The sequence below is a fragment of the Somniosus microcephalus genome, chromosome 3 (genome assembly GCF_052327205.1).
Source record: "Somniosus microcephalus isolate GS21.2 chromosome 3, FLI_Smic_1.0, whole genome shotgun sequence".
Lineage (NCBI taxonomy): Eukaryota > Metazoa > Chordata > Chondrichthyes > Squaliformes > Somniosidae > Somniosus > Somniosus microcephalus.
The window spans coordinates 211729189-211749477 of record NC_140989.1 but is presented as its reverse complement, the minus strand read 5'-3'; the positions used below and the strand labels follow the sequence as shown (position 1 = coordinate 211749477).

The window sequence follows — 20289 nt, the reverse complement described above, 5'->3', positions numbered from 1 at the left end:
AGAGGGAGAGAGGGAGGGAGGGAGAGAGGGACAGAGGGAGGGAGGGAGAGACGAAGGGAGAGTGGGAGCGAGGGAGAGGGAGGGAGGGGGGGAGCGAGGGAGAGAGTGAATGAGCGAGCAAGCGAGGGAGAGCAAGGGCGGGAGTGAGGGAGAGCATGGGCGGGATCAAGGGAGAGCGCCAGGGAGGGAGAGGGAGATAGAGAGGGAGGGAGATAGAGAGGGAGGGAGATCGAGAGGGAGGGAGATCGAGAGGGAGGGAGATAGAGAGGGAGAGAGCGAGGGAGTGCGAGAGCAATGAGAGAGAGCGAGGGAGAGCAGGGGAGCGGACCGGAGGGAGAGCGCGGGAGGAAGAGAGCGAAAGAGAGCAAGAGAGCGAGAGAAAGAGCACGAGATAGAGAGCGAGAGAGAGAGAGAGAGAGAGAGAGAGAGAGCTGGGACCCAAGGGCGCTTCAGGGAGCAGCCACACCAGATGGCGACATCACTGGAAATCAATACATCTTTCTTCCCCCCCAACAATTAGCTCTACCAACAACTACAACACAGATTAGCAAAAAAAAAATTAGCTTGTCAATGTCTAATAAACACGTCCTGCGGCAGAATGCAGACTGAATTCCTCGTGGATAATTGTACGACTCACCATCTGTGCAGCAACTCCCCCCACGATTCAAGGATTTTCTCGGGACAGTCCTTGGAAACGTCCCCGGTGCCACTCGACAGTTCATTATCACTGTCTGCAAGGCAGCAGAAAGAGAGACTTATTCAGCTGTGTATCATCAGACAGACGGTAGATTTTTTTGCCGGGGAATCACAGGGGATGCCGAGAGCACCAGATTTGATAGCTTGTGTTTGTTATTATGCTGTTGCTATATACTAATAAAAACTTTTGCCACAATGACAGATCTTCTTCAATAAAACTTTTCCTTTAGGTCGCTGACACTGTAGGGGCGATTTTAACCCTGCCAGCCTGGGGGTTAAAATCGGCTGGGTGTCTTACCAACTAATGTCCCACTCCACTCATAGCAATTTTAACCTACTGAGCAGGCAGGAAGCACACCTGCCTGAAACTGGGGGGGACGGGTGGGGGGGGTCCTTCTTTAAATATGCAGATTAGGTCACCGAGGTCCGGCTGCTATTTTAACCGGTGGCCTGAGTAGAGTAACTGTTGTGGTTTTCCCACCAGGTGAAACAGCAGAAGAGGAGTCGGGGTCCGAGAGGCCCAAATGGATCATTACAATTTTTTTTTGAAAAGGCTACAAATGCAAAAGAAAGAGGTGCCAAGGGAAATAACTCTGAACCCCACCTGTCCCTTCGTGGAAAAGGAACCAACTAATGGACTAATAGCTGGAGATACAGTACAATCTCTATATAATGAGGTATGATATGAAACATTCCTGGTGATGTTTAACGTCAGTAACGTGCCTATGCCAGAGAACATTTGCAACCCGACATATGTAACTTTTTACAAACCGTTGATTGAGCTCATGCTCCAGAACGTCCTGGATCGAGTTTCACCTCCAACCCCGGCTACCACAAACGACTTTAACCAATCCTCTGCTCCACTACACTCACAACACCGTAAAAGGCAAAGAGTGGTGAATGGCTGGGTATTTGAGCCGTGGGGGGCAGTGGGTGAATGGTTGGGTATTGGAGCCGTGGGAGGCAGTGGGTGAATGGTTGGGTATTGGAGCCGTGAGGGGAGTGGGTGAATGGCTGGGTATTGGAGCCGGGGGGGGCAGAGGGGGGGGGGGGGAAAGAGAGTGGGTGAATGGTTGGGTATTGGAGTCGTGAGGGGAGTGGGTGAATGGCTGGGTATTGGAGCAGTGGGGGCAGTGGGTGAATGATTTGGTATCGGAGCCGTGGGGTACAGTGGGTGAATGATTTGGTATCGGAGCCGTGGGGGGAGTGGGTGAATGGTTGGGTATTGGAGCCGTGGGGTGCAGTGGGTGAATAGTTGGGTGTTGGAGCTGGGGGGGCAGTGGGTGAATGGTTGGGTATTGGAGCCGTGGGCTACAGTGGGTGAATGAGTGGGTATTGGAGCTGGAGGGCAGTTGGTGAATGGTTGGGGATTGGAGCAGTGGGGTACAGTCGGTAAATGGTTGCGTATTGGAGCCGTGGGGGGGGGGGGGGGGTGGGTGAATCGTTAGGTATTGGAGCCTTGGGGTAAGTGGGTGAATGGTTGGGTATTGGAGCAGTGGGGGGAGTGGGTGAATGGCTGGGTATTGGAGCCGGGGTGGGGCAGGGGGGGTGGGGGGAGGGGACAGAGTGGGTGAATGGTTGGCTATTGGAGCCGTGAGGGAGTGGGTGTATGGTTGGTATTGGAGCCGTGGGGGGGGGCGGGGGGTGAATGGTTGGCTATTGGAGCAGTGGGGGGAGTGGGTGAATGGTTGGCTATTGGAGCCGTGGGAGGCAGTGGTTGAATGGTTGGGTATTGGAGCCGTGGGGGCAATGGGTGAATGGTTGGGTATTGGAGCAGTGAGGGGAGTGGTTGAATGGTTGGGTATTGGAGCAGTTGGGGGAGTGGTTGAATGGTTGGGTATTGGAGCCATGGGAGGCAGTGGGTGAATCGTTGGCATTGGAGCCTTGGGAGGCAGTGGGTGAATGGTTGGGTATTGGAGCTGTGAGGGCACTGCCCGGGTGGAATTGGATGGACACCGAGTCCTTGGCTGAAAGTGATGAAAAGCTGCAACAGCAGCTTAAGGAATGTTACTAAAGGAGAACCAGATGTTGGATGGCCAGGGAGGGGAGGCTATACAGGTGTTGTTCTCAGTGACGGACCGAATGTCAAATGACCAAACAATTCAGGTTCGAGTTTTAACCACCTCCCCTAGCTGTTCTATGTTTTCAGTTTGCTCAATCATCGGGGTGCACGGACCTAATGATTTTTTCACGTGTGTGTGGATTGCAGAATATAAATTCTCCGGTGCACACGTCATTCTTATTTCTTTTACTGGTGGGATTGGCTACCGACTATAACTCGCTCACAACCAAAATATGAAGCTCAGGTCGGATGTTGCCAATCTATCAACGCTTGCTATTATCACACCTTTAGCTCGTGCCCAACCAGGGACACCAAATGTTAGCGGATTTCTTAGTGGTTACCGTCGCAACAAAAGGGCTGTTAGTCCGATGAAAAAACCCCACTTAGGATACACACACAAGTGATATTTCTAATAACAAGCTTTATTACATTGACTAATAACAGTTTTAGATGTTACGTAAATGTTCCACTGTATATATATTAAATCATAAGATGACATACAAATAATACAACCTGGTTTTCCAGTGAGCCCTCTCTAGGCTTTTACCTGCCCATTAGATCTTTATCTATCTAACCAAAGAAATATGTCCCATTTTTACACTACTGCGCTACCTTGAGCAGAGCCCCCATTTTTACGTGTTTACCCAGACTATAATTTATCCAGCCTTTTCCTCTGAGCTACAAGCTTTGTTTATAGTACACCAAGTGTGCTGCTCATCTCTTACTGCTGTATGTGCTGTCTCGAAATAGAGACACTTTCCCTTTCTCTCATATCGCTATAATAATACAAACCTAAGCGACAGATGCTGGAATAGTTTTAAATCATCTTAAAGTATTCTACGGGGCCAGGAGGAGGAGGAAAGCTCAATCCGGTGACCACAAGGATAGCATAAGCCTACCCTGCACCAGACTACCCCACCCAAGCCCAACCACTCTCCAGACCAGGTGGTCTTACCCGGGTGCCAAGGACCATTCCTTCCATCCCCGCCCATTACCTCCTGACCTTCCATCCCACCCGTGACCTCCTGCCGCCTGACCTTTCGGCCCCGCTCATGACCTTCTGCTGCCTGACCTTTCGTCCCCACCCACGACCTCCTGACCTCCCGTCCCATCATCCCCGCCCATGACCTCCTGCCGCCTGACCTTCCGTCCCCACCCATGACCTCCTGACCTTCCGTTCCCACCCACTACCTCCTGACCCCGCCCGTGACCTCCTACCGCCTGACCTTTCGTCTCTACCCGTGACCTCCTGCCACCTGACCTTCCGTCTCCACCCGTGACCTCCTGCCACCTGACCTTCCGTCTCCACCCGTGACCTCCTGCCACCTGACCTTCCGGCTCCACCCACGACCTCCTGACCCCGCCCATGACCTCCTGCCACCTGACCTTCCGTCGCCACCCGTGACCTCCTGCCACCTGACCCATCGTCGCCACCCGTGACCTCCTGCCACCTGACCTTCCGTCTCTACCCGCGACCTCCTGCCACCTGACCTTCCGTCTCTACCCGCGCCCTCCAGCCGCCTGACCTTCCGTCTCTACCCGTGACCTCCTGCCGCCTGACCTTCCGTCTCTACCCGTGACCTCCTGCCACCTGACCTTCCGTCTCCACCCATGACCTCCTGCCGCCTGACCTATCGTCTCCACCCGTGACCTCCTGCCACCTGACCTATCGTCTCCACCCATGACCTCCTGCCGCCTGACCTTCAGTCTCTACCCATGACTTCCTGCCGCCTGACCTTCCGTCTCTACCCGTGACCTCCAGCCGCCTAACAATCCGCTCCCGGCCGCCGAGCAGCTGCTATTCCCTGCGGTTTCAGGCGAGCAACTGACCAGGGGCATGCAAATGAGGCCAGAGTTAAAATCACCCAGGTCTAACACTGCCGAGATAGGGGGCAGAGCAGGATGGGAGGTTTGTCACTCACCTCTGCATCCGTCCACTCGATTCCCGCCCAGAGTTAAAATTGGGGCAAGTATTTCAGAAATTAGAACATGGAGTATGGCGATACTGAGTTCAACCCCAGAAATGAGCAAAGGGTCCCCAGAAATGTGTTAATATTTACAGGGATTTACCAGGAGTGTTTCAATATTTACTGGGATTTAGCGGGAGTTTGTCAATATATACTGCAATCCCAGAAACGTGTCAATATTTGGAAGGGATGCCTGGTAGTGCTAATATTTTCAAGGAGTTCCTGGGGCTGCGTCAATGTTTATAAGTGATGCCCGAGAGCGTGTTGATATTTACAGGGAGTTCCTGGGAGTGTTTCAACATTTACAAGAGGTGCCTGGGAATATGTCAATATTTACAAAGGTCACAGCTCTTGAAGTGAGAAGTGTGAAGTGATTCATTTTGGTAGGAGGAATGAGGACAGGCAATATAAGCTAAACGATACACCCTTAAAGAGGTACAGCAAGAGAGAGACCTGGGGGTGTACGTACACAAGTCTTTGAAGGTGGAGGGACAAGTTGAGAAGGCTGTTAAAAAAGCAGATGGGATCCCTTTGCTATAATAATAGACATAAGAGCACAAAAGCAAGGAAGTCACGCTGAACCTTTTATAAATCACTGGTTAGGCCTCAGCTGGAGTATTGTGTCCAATTCTAGGCACCGCACTTTAGGAAGGCTGTCAAGGCCTTGGAGAGGGTGCAGAGGAGATTTACCAGAATGGTACCAGGGATGAGGGACTTCAGTTATGTGGAGAGACTGGAGAAACTGGGGTTGTTCTCCTTAGAGCAGAGAAGACTAAGAGGAGATTTGATAGAGGTGGTCAAAATCATGATTGGTTTTGCTAGAGTAAATAAGGAGAAACTGTTTCCAACAGTTGAAGTGGCAGAAGGGTCGGTAACCAGAGGGCACAGATTTAAGGTGATTGGCAAAAGAACCAGAGGCAACATGAGGAAATAAAAATGTACGCAGCGAGTTGTTGTGATCTGAAATTCACTGCCTGAAAGGGTGGTAGAAGAAATTTAATAATAGCTTTCAAAAGAGAATTGGATAACTATATGAAGGGGAAAATTTGCAGGAAAGAGTCGGGGAGCAGGACTAATTGGAGAGCTCTTTCAAAGAGCCAGCACAGGTACGATGGGCTGAATGGCCTCCTTCTGTGCTGTAAGATTCTATAAACTCAGATAAATTTTAAAATCAGAGGTAAACAAGCGAAAGTGCGCTGTTCCCTGTGAACAAGCATTACATCTACCCCTACAGCTGAAGCCAGTCAGCAGCATTCACAGTGCTCAGAGTAATGCTCACCCTCCTTTAATCCAAAATGAATGGGCCTGATATTCCGATCCCTACGGGTGGGTACGCGCTGTGTACCCATCCGTAGGGACATCGGAAATGCCGGTTTTAGGCATGTGAAGCGCATGCACTGAAAACCGGCATTTCCGATCTGTCAAGAATCCTCTTTACAGATCGGACGCCTGCCCTGGAGAAGGGCTTCCGCGGGTGGAGAGTTCCGCTTTCTGGAGACCCTCCGCCCGCAGAAAACCCTTAGAATTCATACGCCTGGTAAAAGCTGGCGTAAGGCCTGCTTTTACCAGGATAAGAGTTGAAAAAAGTTTTTTTTTAATGTTTTCACTCATTTATCATTTATTTAAAAATACTTTAAAAAAAGATAAGTTTATTTTTAGCCCCGTAAAAAACTTTATTTTTTTCAAAGAATAAAATTTTTGTTTAAAATATTGTAATTTCAACTAATTTTAAAAAGGTGATTTAAAAAAAAAATTATTTAATGTTTTACTGTGTTTTTGAGGTGATCACCATTCATATATTTGACAGGTCTATCTGTCAAGTGTGTGAAGGGAGATTCCCTTCTTCTATTGGCTCCGCATGGCCCACATGATCCCAGGGACGCTGCGAACTGCTTGCGCCTCTGGGCTACGTGGGCCCTGCGCACGTGGAGTTTGGACAGGCCCAGGATCGGAAGTGTAGGTGGCTTGGGAAACCTCAGGTAAGTTCGTAGATTTTTCCAGATCGGAGGCCTCCGCACGCAGGAGGCCGCCGATCGGAAAATACGGCCCATTAATTCTCAGACTCAAGTTTCCTCAGGGATATTTCTTTACAGTGTATCTTAATGTTACTATTTCCGCCAGTGTTGAATTTCCAACTATTATTTTGTATCGCTAGAAGAGCAGCTAAGGTCTCACAGAGAATTTCTCAATAGAAAAGTAATTAGCTCAGAGACCAGACAGGTTGGCCGCAGGGACTTCACAAGGTGCGAGTTTCTGAGACAAGCACAACAGGTAACCCGAGGTCCAAAATGTTTAAAATGGCCAGAGCCATCACAGACATCACAGACATCCTTAACATTGTCAAAGATTGGCGATCCATTCAATATTGATGTTGATCTAATGGAATTAGGAGATGTAGTCACCTATTGCCTTTTTGTTTCTATATATCTTCAAAGAAGTTGGGTGTGTATTTCTGTGGGAAAGCTGCGTAACCAGGGTGTCAGTAGCCCAGCCAGCAGGCCAGAGAAGAGCCCTGTGCTTTAAGTTTCATGCCGACCAGCAGAAGAGCTGGGTCAGTTCAGAGGCTCTGATTTGTTCCATAACACAAAAAAGTTTACGTTTTAACGTCAATGTCTAGACAGAAAGTTAGTCGCATCTTTATTATTTTATGTATTGAGAACAAGCAGGGGAATGTATTGAATCACCGCTTTATACTGTTCATTCACTGGTCGAATGTTTATAAACTATCTGCTGGTAAGAGCTCACCGTCCGAAGAGAGGAGAATTACCCGACAGCGTGATTCATTCCGGTAGCCGGCGTACAGGGTAATTGTAGTGTATGTGTCTGATGTGCCTCAATAATTCCGAGACTCGAAGGTAGCAGAACAAAACAAGGCTTTTATTAACTTAGAACGAAACACGTAAGCGACAGAGATGTCGTCCTTCTGGAGACTGGGGCTAGACTGAAAGCTAGCTTACAAACGGGGCCAGGTATGGGCGGAGCCCTACACACAGCACATTCCAGTATACAATACAGCACATTCCAGTACACAATACAATGAGGTCTGGGGGAAGGGAAATGACACTGAAACCGATCTCAGTCACAGGCAGTGATGAATGGAAATATTTCATCACAGTGTCTTTAAGAGCCCCAGGTGTGCTGTGGTGCCGGTGATTGCCACTCGGGCTATATAAGCCTGTATATTGTGTATATCCGTTAGAACCACCCCCCAGACTTTGCTTAGTAAATACCTATGAACCAACTCCTGTCTTCAGTGTCTTTATCAACACACGGACACTACAGTGGCGACGAAGTGGAAACGGACTTACCTGCAATTCGGCAGCACCTCAAGGACATCGATTCCTCGGGCGTCCTGAAGACTCAAGGAAGTGAGAGAAGCTGTGGTTTCACCAGCTGGCCAAGCTGGTGGCAGGTACTACGCTAATCCTTCCTGGGCGTCAGGCTGGGGCTCCAGCGGCTGGCTCTACAGCTGAGACAGGCAGCGAAATCGGAGGCAAGCAATAACGGGCTGGGAGGGAGCACTCGGGAGACGTCCGGCGCAGCAAGCAGGTCAGCGTTCAGACCTGGAGAGAAACTCCGGCAGGAACGAGTCTCCAACAGTAAATAAAAAAATAAAACAAACGGAAACCGCAGTAAACAGCGTTGTCATCGGCAGCAGCGGCGGGAAGCGCCATATCTTTTCTAAGATGCCTAATTCTGGCAATATTGATGTTTTTGATAACGAGATAGAGGATTGGACCACATATGTGGAAAGAGTGGAGGTATATTGCACCGCAAATGGAATAGAAGATGAAAAAAAAGCTTCAGTGCTTCTGGATCTAATGGGCGCAAAGACATACAAGCTGTTACGAAACTTAATCACTCCAGCCGAACCGATGGACAAGAATTTTGAGGAGATTGTTGATACCCTACACTGCCAATTCGAGGCAGGACTGGCAGATTCTCTGCGAGACAAATTCATCTGCGATCCCCTAAGTGTAGAAACACAAAAAAAGGTATCTTCTGAGAAAAAGTTAACACTGGACAAGGCTTTCAGTGCAATAGGAGCTGCAGAGATACAGCAAAGGCCACAGGACTTCGGCACCCATGAAATGACACGGGGTTTCGAGAGATGTTATCGCTGCGGCAGATCCACCCATGACCAGAGGGACTGCTGGTTCAAGGAAAAAGCATGCAGGCGATGCGGAAAGATGGGACACATTCCACGTGTGTGCCGATCTGAAAACAAAAAATCCACTAACGGGAAAAGAATCAATAAGGAAAAGCACAGAAAGGTACAAATGATGACGGACAGTAGCTCCGAAGACCAGAAAAGCGATAGCGACTCCGGGAACAAGAGACTAAGCTCTCTCAAATTACATAATGTAAGTGCCAAAGAAGATGACCAGACCATTTGGGTTACCCTCACAATAGCAGGGTCCCCAGTTAAAATGGAGCTAGATACAGGATCAGCTCTGACCGTCATAAATCGACGGGATTACGAGCGGCTATTTCCGCATATACCTTTAAAAGACACATCCATTATCTTGAAAACATATACGGGGCAGAAAGTATACCCCAAAGGAAAAATAAGGGTGCCTGTTGTATACAACGGCAAGGAAATACAGAAGTTGTATTTATACGTTCTACAAGATGGTGGTCCACTGCTGTTGGGGCGTGAATGGATCAGAAAAATACGTTTAGACTGGCACTCCATTCAGGCACTGACGGTGACCAGTAAGGAAAAAAATGATGATGACGTCATACCTGAACGATTAAAAGACATCTTGGCCAACGCCAAGGAAGTATTTCAAGAGAAACTAGGAACCTTGAAAGGCATCACCGCCTCAACAAAAGTGGAAGATGCAGCAATTCCCAAGTTTTTTAAGGCAAGACCGGTGCCATACGCAATTCGTCCAGCAGTCGAGGCAGAGCTGGAGAATTTGGAAAAGGCAGGCGTATTATCTAAAATAGATTGGAGCGAGTGGGCAACACCCATCGTCCCAGTCATGAAGAAAGCATTGAAGAATGATAAATCTGAAGAACAGAGAAAAATTCGCATCTGTGGAGACTTCAAGGTGACTGTAAACCCGGTCCTTCACACGGTACAGTATCCTCTTCCGAGGATAGAAGATATTTTCGCCTCACTATCCGGAGGGAAACGTTTCACCAAAATTGACTTGGCACAGGCATATCTACAGATGGAGGTTGAAGAGGCCTCTAAAAAATATCTCATGATAAATACACACAAAGGTCTGTACCAGTACAATCGACTGGTTTTCGGAGTAGCATCCGCTCCAGCTATCTGGCAAAGAGCTATGGAGCAAGTCCTCCGAGGGATTCCGGGGACTCAATGCTACCTAGACGACATCCTTGTAACAGGAGAAAACGACAACGAGCACCTTGCCAATTTAGAGCAGGTGCTCACTAGGCTGAGAGAACGGGGCCTACGAGCAAATCGCCCCAAGTGCGAATTTTTCCAAAATCAAATATATTGTGGCCACATAATAAATAAGGAAGGGTTGCATAAGTCACCTGAAAAAATTGAGGCGGTCATAAAAGCCCCAGCACCTGAAAATGTTTCACAATTAAGGTCGTTCCTGGGATTAATAAATTACTATCATAAATTTTTACCGAACTTGTCAACTCTTCTACACCCTCTTAATGAACTGCTACAAACAGGAGTAATTTGGAAATGGAACGAAGACTGCAAAAGTGCCTTCCATAAATGCAAAGACTTAATCACATCCAAAGAAGTTCTGGCTCATTACAACCCATCACTGCCAATCAGACTGGCGTGCGATGCATCCCCTTACGGCATAGGAGCAGTATTATCGCATAAATTCCCTGATGGCTCGGAAAGGCCGATAGCTTTTGCGTCAGGCTCATTGAACTCAGCTGAGCGTAACTATGCCCAAATCGACAGGGAAGCACTCAGCCTGGTATGGGGAGTAAAGAAATTCAACCATTACCTACACGGACAGAAATTTACCTTGTTGACTGACCATCAACCCCTCATCTCCATATTCAACCCTAAAAAGGGTGTTCCCATTATGACAGCACAAAGGCTACAGAGGTGGTCCCTTTTTCTAGGGGCACACCAATACAACATAGAATACAAAGGGTCAAAACAGCATGGGAATGCTGACAGTTTATCGCGCCTACCGTTGCCAACGGTAGAAGAGGCACCTACAGTAGACCCAATGGAGATGTTCCACTCTACCATAGTGGAATGTCTACCAGTAACAAATTCTGCCATTGAAAGGGAAACAAGAAATGACCCGACTCTTTCACGTGTCTACGATTTAACAGTGAAGGGATGGCCAGCACATGGCGAACCATTGTTGCCAGCATTCTCGCAAAGAAGAGAACAGCTGTCAGTGTGCCGAGGAACCTTGATGTGTGGATCCAGAGTGGTGATTCCACCCAAACTCCAGGATAAAGTGCTAAAGGAGCTTCACGAGGGGCATCTGGGTGGAGTGAAAATGAAGAACCTAGCCAGGGCGTTTGTATGGTGGCCAGGTATCGATGGAGACATCGAAGAAATGACCAAGAGCTGCCTAGGATGCCAGAAGGTCCAAAACGCTCCACCACAAGCCCCTCTACATCCATGGGAGTGGCCCTCATCTCCCTGGCAAAGGGTGCACATCGACTTTGCTGGTCCATTTATGGACTCAATGTTCTTAATCGCGGTTGATGCACACTCCAAGTGGCCGGAGGTAATAAAGATGTCCTCCACCACCACGGAAAAAACCATCACAGTATTAAGGACCATATTTGCCAGGAATGGGCTGCCGGAACAGATCTGTTCTGATAATGGACCGCAATTTGTGTCCGAAGAATTCAGAAAGTTCTTAAAAAACAATGGGGTTAAGCACTACACGTCCGCCCCATACCATCCCGCCACCAATGGATTGGCTGAAAGGTTTGTCCAGACCTTCAAGAAGGCCATAAAGGCCATGGGTAATGAAGACATAAAACTTCAGCACAAGGTGGATAACTTCTTATTCGCATACAGGAATGCAACACATATGGTTACCAACCAAACTCCCGCCATGATGTTCTTCAATAGAAACCTAAGATGCCGGCTGGATTTGGTCAAGCCCAACATCAGAAGGGACGTGGAGAACCGGCAGTTTCAAGGCATGAATGAAAGGCCAACTAGAACCTTCCAGATAGGTCAACAAGTTTTGGCCCGGGACTACCGTACCGAGAAATGGCAGCCTGGAACTATCTGCACACGACTAGGACCACTGATGTATACCGTGGACATCGAAGAAAGCATAATAAGGCGCCATGCTGACCAAATCATAAAGTCATCCGAAAAGGGACAACCTACACCACAACTCTATACATCTAACGATGAAGTAGAGATACCCATATCTACCTCCGATCCGGTGAAACTGGAACCCGATGAACCCGACACTGGCATTCAAGCCGAATCAGCCTTGCCAGAAGAACCTACTACACCACCAGAAACTACTACACCCCCGAGGCGTTATCCGGACCGAGTCAGGAAGCCTCCTGAGAGACCGACTTATAATTCATTAACTACAGCAATGTATATTATTTTGCATATAACATGTAATTAATAATTACTTAAAATATGATGTACTGGTTAGCTAAAAGGGGAGGAATTGTAGTGTATGTGCCTTTAAGTGCCCCAGGTGTGCTGTGGTGCCGGTGATTGCCACTCGGGCTATATAAGCCTGTGTATTGTGTATATCCGTTAGAACCCCCCCAGACTTTGCTCAGTAAATACCTATGAACCAACTCCTGTCTTCAGTGTCTTTATCAACACATGGACACTACAGTAATGGCTCTCTGTTACGATCCTTGAGTCTCACTATCATTTACTTAGACATTGGGCAGCTTAGAGCAGGCTCCAGATCATAGCGGATGTAAGGACCGATTACAAGGGGTGGCCTGTGAGTGATCGCAAGAGACTACTACTACGACTAAATTCCCTTCTGTCAGCGCTGCAGCGATGATGGCGCCGAATGAATTCACTCCACTGTCTCTTTTGAACTATCCTGGCCGCTTCAGTCATCTGTATCCCTTTCTGTGGCAAGTCACTCTTGATATTGTCTATCCAGCGCTTCCTTGGTGTTCCTCGGCTTCTTGTTCCGTGTACCTTTGCATGCAGGGCCGTGAAAAGTTATTCTGGCTGTTTAATACCCATAGACATGATGGTTCCATTTAAAATTAAATTAGGGGATTTATTACATTTCCTAATGCTTTTCTCCTTGAGTGGCATTTCTGTCTCCAGAATGTCCTCTTTCGGCTGGGCAAGTGGCACAGTCTGGCCCACCACACCTTCAGGGCTGTCGCTAATGGCAATCTGACCTGTCGACGGGACACATACTGATTGGGGAAAATCAGTTCCCCCTCTGGGTAGGAACATAGTAGTAGGTCATTCAGCCCCTCGAGCCTGTTCCCCCATTCAAACAGAACATGGCTGATCTGTATCTTAGCTTCATCCACCCGCCGTGGTTCCGTAACCCTTAATACCCTTACCCAACAAAAACCTATCAATTTTAGTTTTGAAATTTTCAATTGTCTCTAGCCTCAACTGCTTTTTGGGGGGGGGGGGGGTGGGGGGAAGAATTCCAGATTTCCACTGCCCTTCCTGGCATCATTCCTGAACGGCCAAGCTCTAATTTTAAGGTTATGCCCCCCTTGTTCTGGACTCTCCCACCAGAGAAAATAATTTCTCTCTATCTATCCTGTAAAATCCTTTAATCAACTTAAACACCTCAATTAGATCACACCTCAATCTTCTATACTCAAGGGAATACAAGCCTAGTCTATACAACCTGCCCTCATAATTTAACGCTTTGAGCACTGGTATCACACAGGTGAATCTGCGCTGCACCCCCTCCAAGGCCAATGTATCCTTCCTAAGGTATGGTGCCCAGAACTGAATGCAGCGTCCAGATGTTACAGCTGTACTGACCAGAGTTCTGTTCAGCTGTAACATAACTTCCACCCCTTTGTATTTCAGCCCTCTTGAAATAAAGACCAACGTTCTATTAGCCTATTAAATTATTTTTTGTACCTGTCCACTAGTTTTTAGTGCTTTCTGTACTTGGACCCCTAAATCATTCTCCTCATCCACAGTTCCCAGCTTCTCACCATTTAGATAATACTCTGATCTATCTTCCTCAGATTCTAAGTGGATGGCCCCACACTTGCCCCACATTGAACTCCGTCTGCCACAGTTTAGCCCACTCAGTTTTGCTCCCCCACTAAAATGGAGCAACCCACCAGCAGATTAAATTAACTCAAATGAATGAACCTGGCCCTGGTAAAAAGAGGTATGCTCCGTAAGAATGGAATAACTCCAGTGATTACCATCCGCACAATACCGAACGTTGGGCAAACTAGTACAATGGCTGAGGGACTGATTTGTGCTTCACTCCCAGTACACAAATGCAAGTTACAGATCTGGTCTGAAGGGGCAATGATAGCACAAAGACGTGAGCGTGCAGCCAGGATTCGAGGGCAGGTGAGTGAAACAAGAAAGCCGTGCTGCACTGCTCTATTTTTCAGTTTTGAACAGATGGAAACATATCTATAAATAAAGGAGTGAAAAATTGGGATACAATTACATTAACAGTCTCCATTACATCCCTGAGCTGTCAACGCTACATAAATCTGAGGTGTGAGATTTTCACAATACCTGAGCAGACAATTATCTCCAAAAACATTAACATGGCTAAAAGCGAGCTGAATCTGTACACAATGAGTATCTGTATATGAAAGCTTCTGTTACACGAGGTGTATCTGTATATAACAGCTTCTGTTACACGAGGTGTATCTGTATATAACAGCTTCTGTTACACGAGGTGTATCTGTATATAACAGCTTCTGTTACACGAGGTGTATCTGTATATAACAGCTTCTGTTACACGAGGAGTATCTGTATATAACAGCTTCTGTTACACGAGGTGCATCTGTATATAACAGCTTCTGTTACACGAGGAGCATCTGTATATAACAGCTTCTGTTACACGAGGAGTATCTGTATATAACAGCTTCTGTTACACGAGGAGTATCTGTATATAACAGCTTCTGTTACACGAGGAGTATATCTGTATATAACAGCTTCTGTTACACGAGGTGTATCTGTATATAACAGCTTCTGTTACATGAGGTGTATCTGTATATAACAGCTTCTGTTACACGAGGTGTATCTGTATATAACAGCTTCTGTTACACGAGGTGTATCTGTATATAACAGCTTCTGTTACACGAGGTGTATCTGTATATAACAGCTTCTGTTACACGAGGAGTATCTGTATATAACAGCTTCTGTTACACGAGGAGTATCTGTATATAACAGCTTCTGTTACACGAGGAGTATATCTGTATATAACAGCTTCTGTTACACGAGGTGTATCTGTATATAACAGCTTCTGTTACACGAGGAGTATATCTGTATATAACAGCTTCTGTTACACGAGGTGTATCTGTATATAACAGCTTCTGTTACACGAGGAGTATCTGTATATAACAGCTTCTGTTACACGAGGTGTATCTGTATATAACAGCTTCTGTTACACGAGGTGTATCTGTATATAACAGCTTCTGTTACACGAGGTGTATCTGTATATAACAGCTTCTGTTACACGAGGTGTATCTGTATATAACAGCTTCTGTTACACGAGGTGTATCTGTATATAACAGCTTCTGTTACACGAGGAGTATCTGTATGTAACAGTTTCTGTTACACGAGGTGTATCTGTATATAACAGCTTCTGTTACATGAGGTGTATCTGTATATAACAGCTTCTGTTACACGAGGAGTATCTGTATATAACAGCTTCTGTTACACGAGGTGTATCTGTATATTGTTTCTGTTACACGAGGAGTATCTATATATGACTGTTTCTGGGTTTTTTTATTCGTTTTTATGGGATGTGGGTGTCGCTGGCAAGGCCAGCATTTATTGCCCATCCCTAATTGCCCTCGAGAAGGCGGTGGTGAGCCGCCTTCTTGAACCGTTGCAGTCCGTGTGGTGAAGGCACTCCCACAGTGCTGTTACGTAGGGAGTTCCAGGATTTTGACTCAGCGACGATGAAGGATCAGCGATATACTTCTAAGTCAGGATGATGTGTGACTTGGAGGGGAACTTGGAGGTAGTGGTGTTCCCATGCGTCTGCTGCCCTTGTCTTTCTAGGTGGAAGAGGTCGCGGGTTTGGGAGGTGCTGCTGAAGAAGCCTTGGCGAGTTGTTGCAGTGCATCTTGTAGATGGTGACATGAATCAGTCATTCATGAAAGAAAGACTTATGAAATAATACTGAGCGGCCTACGGGTGGCGCTGTCTAGGGAGAGTATAAATACTCGGGCACGGGCACAGCTTGCGCAGGACATTCTTAACAGGAGCTAGTGAAGGACACAACTAGACCTACATGTTGTAAACAGTTGATTAAAGCTTTGTTTAACGCTTAGACCAAGTGCCTAGTAGTTTTCTTACATCAGATGGTACACACTGCAGCCACGGTACGACAGTGGTGGAGGGAGTGGATGTTTAAGGTGGTAGAGGGGGTGCCAATCAAGCGGGCTGCTTAGTCCTGGATGGTGTCGAGCTTCTCGAGTGTTGTTGGAGCTGCACTCATCTAGGCAAGTGGAGAGTATTCCATCACACTCCTTACTTGTGCCTTTTAGATGGTGGAAAGGCTATGGGGAGTCAGGAGGTGAGACACTCGCCACAGAATACCCAGCCTCTGACCGGCTCTTGTTGTCACAGTATTTATGTGGCTGGTCCAGTTAAGTTTCTGGTCAATGGTGACCCCCCAGGATGTTGATGGTGGGGGATTCGGTGATGGTAATGCCATTGAATGTCAAGGGGCAGTGTTTAGACTCTTGCTTGTTGGAGATAGTCATTGCCTGGCACTTGTGTGGCGCGAATGTTACCTGCCACTTATCAGCCCAAGCCTGAAAGTCGTCCAGGTCTTGTTGCATGTGGGCATGGATTGCTTCATTATCTGTGGAGTTGTGAATGGCGCTGAACACTGTGCAGTCATCAGCGAACATCCCCATTTCTGACCTTATGTTGGAGGGAAGGTCATTGATGAAGCAGCTGAAGATGGCTGGGCCTAGCACACTGCCCTGAGGAACTCCTGCAGCGATGTCCTGGGGCTGTGATGATTGACCTTCAACCACCACAACCATCTTCCTTTGTGCTAGGTATGACTCCAGCCAGTGGAGAGTTCCCCCCCACCCCGATTCCGATTGACTTCAGTTTTACTAAGGTTCCTTCATGTCACACTCGGTCAAATGCTGCCTTGATGTCAAGGGCAGTCACTCTCAACTCACCTCTGGAATTCAGCTCCTTTGTCCATGTTTGGACCAAGGCTGTAATGAGGTTGGGAGCAGAGTGGTCTTGGCGGAACCCAAACTGAGCATCAGTGACCAGGTTATTGCTGAGTAAGTGCCACTTGATAGCACTGTCGATGACATCTTCCATCACTTTGCTGATGATTGAAAGTGGACTGATGGGGCAGTAATTGGACGGATTGGATTTGTCCTGCTTTTTGTGGACAGGACACACCTGGGCAGTTTTCCAAATTGTCGGATAGATGACAGTGTGGTAGCTGTACTGGAACAGCTTGGCTAGAGGCGCGGCTAGTTCTAGAGCACAAGTCATCACGATAGCCGGGATGTTGTCAGGGTCCATAGCCTTTGCTGTATCCAGTGCGCTCAGATTTTTCTTGATATCACGTGGAGTGAATCGAATTGGCTGAAGATTGGCTTCTGTGATGGTGGGGACCTCAGGAGGAGGCCGATATGGATCATCCACTCGGCACTTCTGGCTGAAGATGGTTGCAAACACTTCAGCCTTGTCTTTTGCACTCACGTGCTGGGCTCCACCATCATTGAGGACAGGGATATTCATAGAGCCCCCTTCTCCTGTTAGTTGTTTAATGGACCACCACCATTCACGATTGGATATGGCAGGACTGCAGAACTTTGATCTGATCCGTTGATTGTGGGATCACTTAGCCCTGTCTATAGCATGCTGCTTCTGCTTTTTAGCATGCATATAGTCCTGTGTTGCAGCTTCCCCAGGTTGGCGCCTCATTTTTAGGTATGCCTGGTGCTGCTCCTGGCATGCTCTTCTACACTCCTTATTGAACCAGGGTTGGTCCCCTGGCTTGATGGTAATGGTAGAGTGAGGGATATGCTGTGCCATGAGGTTACAGATTGTGGATGAATACAATTCTGCTACTGCTGATGGCCCACAGTGCCTCATGGATGCCCAGTTTTGAGCTGCTAGATCTGTTCTGAGTCTATCCCAATTAGCACGGTGGTAGTGCCACACAACACGATGGAGGGTGTCCTCAGTGTGAAGACGGAACTTCGTCTCCACAATGACTGTGCGGTGGCCACTGCTACCAATACTGTCATGGACAGATGCATCTGCAACAGCTAGATTGGTGAGGACGAGGTCAAGTAGGTTTTTCTCTCGTGTTGGTTCTCTCACCACCTGTCGTAGGCCCAGACTGGCAGTTATGTCCTTCAGGACTCGGCCAGCTCAGTAAGTAGCGGTGTCATCGAGCCACTCTTGGTGATGGACATTAAAGTTCCCCACCCAGAGTACATTCTGTGTCCTTGCTACTCTCAGTGCTTCTTCTAAGTGGTGTTCAACATGGAGGAGTACTGATTCATCAGCTGAAGGAGGGCGTTAGGTGGTAAATAGCAGGAGGTTTCCTTGCCCATGCTTGACCTGAAGCCATGAGACTTCACATGGAGTCCAGAGTCAATGTTGAGGACTCCCAGGGCCACTCCTTCCCGACTGTATGTCACTGTGCCGCCACCCCTGGTGGATCTGTCCTGCCGGTGGGACAGGACATACCCAGGGATGGTGATGGAGGAGTTTGGGACATTGGCTGAAAGGTATGATTCTGTGAGTATGACTCTGTCAGGCTGTTGCTTGACTAGTCTGTGGGACAGCTCTCCCAATTTTGGCACAAGTCCCCAGATGTTGGTGAGGAGGACTTTGCAGGGTTGACTGGGCTGGGTGTGCCGTTGCCTTGTCCGTAGCCGGTGCCGAGATCAGTGCTGGGTGGTCCGTCCGGTTTCATTTTTATTATTTTGTATCATAGCGGTTTGTTACAACTGAGTGGCTTGCTCGGTCATTTCAGAGGGCAATTAAGAGTCAACCACATTGCTGTGGGTCTGGAGTCACATTTAGGCCAGACCAGGTAAAGACGGCAGATTTCCTTCCCTAAATGACATTAGACGAAAGTAATACATGAGGAGTATCTGTATGTGACTGCTTCTATTACATGAGGAATATGGCAAGTATATCCTTCCTTAGGTAAGGAGATCTAAACTGTATACAATACACCAGTTGTGGTCTCACCAGGGCCCTCTTCTTCTTAGGCAGTCCCTCAGAACTGATGATGACTTGCTTCCACACTAAAAATGAGTTCTCAGGTGACTGATGAGTCCAATGCAGGACCTACAGTCTCTGTCACAGGTGGGGCAGACGGTGGTTGAAGGGGCGGGTGGGTGGGGTGCTTGGGTTGACGTGCACTCCTTCCACTGTTTGCACTTGGCTTCCGCTTGCTCCCGGCGAAGAGACTCGAGGCATTCGGCGCCTTCCCGGATGCTTCTCCTCCACTTTGTGCGGTTCTGGGCCAGGGATTCCCAGGTGTCGTTGGGGATGTTGCACTTTTTCAAGGAGGCTTTGAGGGTGTCCTTGAAGCGTTTCCTCTGCCCACCTGGGGCTCTCTTGCCATGTCGGAGCTCCGAGTAGAGCGCTTGTTTTGGGAGTCTCGTATACGGCATGCGGACAATGTGACCCGTCCATCGGAGCTGATCGAGCGTGGTCAAAGCTTCGATGCTGGGGATGTTGGCCTGAGTGAAAACACTGACGTTGGTGCGCCTATCCTGCCAATTTGCAGGATCTTGCGGAGGCAGCATTGGTGGTACCTCTCCAGTGCTTTGAGGTGCCTGATGTACATGGTCCATGTCTCTGAGGCATACAGGAGGGCGGGTATCACTACTGCTCTGTAGACCATGAGCTTGGTGCTGGGTTCGAGGTCCTGGTCTTCAAACACTCTCTTCCTCAGGTGACCGAAGACTGCACTGGCACACTGAAGGTGGTGTTGGACTTAGTCATCAATGTCTGCCCTTGTTGACAGTAGGCTCCCAAGGTATGGAAAGTGGTCCACGTTGTCCAAGGCCTCGTCGTGGATTTTGATAATCGGGGAGCAGTACCGTGTGGTGGGGGCGGGTTGGTAGAGGGCCTTTGTCTTACGGATGTTTAGTGCAAGGCCCATGCTCTCGTACGCTTCGGTGAAGGTGTTGACGATGGTTTGGAATTCGGACTCTGTGCGCAGACGCAAGCGTCGTCTGCATACTGGAATTTGATGACAGAGGATGGGACGACCTTGGATCTGGACTGGAGGCGACGGAGGTTGAAGTTTCCCGTTTGCTCTGCAGATTTGCTCTACTCCAGCGGGGCGCTTACTGAGGGTCCGATGGAGCACTGCAGCAAGGAAGATCGAGAAGAGCGTTGGTGCAATGAGATAGCCTTGCTTGACCCTGGTCCATACGTGAATTGGGTCTGTG

At 48.1% G+C, this 20289-nt stretch overlaps 1 protein-coding gene across 2 annotated transcripts in view; it reads right to left on the bottom strand.

Moving 5' to 3' along the window:
- LOC147121699 (rab GTPase-activating protein 1-like) overlaps positions 1 to 20289 on the bottom strand; it is a 307168-nt gene that overhangs the window by 52867 nt on the left and 234012 nt on the right. For both annotated transcript variants that reach the window (XM_085982145.1, XM_085982144.1), the window contains one exon: positions 638 to 731. In XM_085982145.1, coding sequence (XP_085838271.1) covers positions 638 to 731 — 94 coding nt within the window. The remainder of the gene's footprint in view (positions 1 to 637; positions 732 to 20289) is intronic.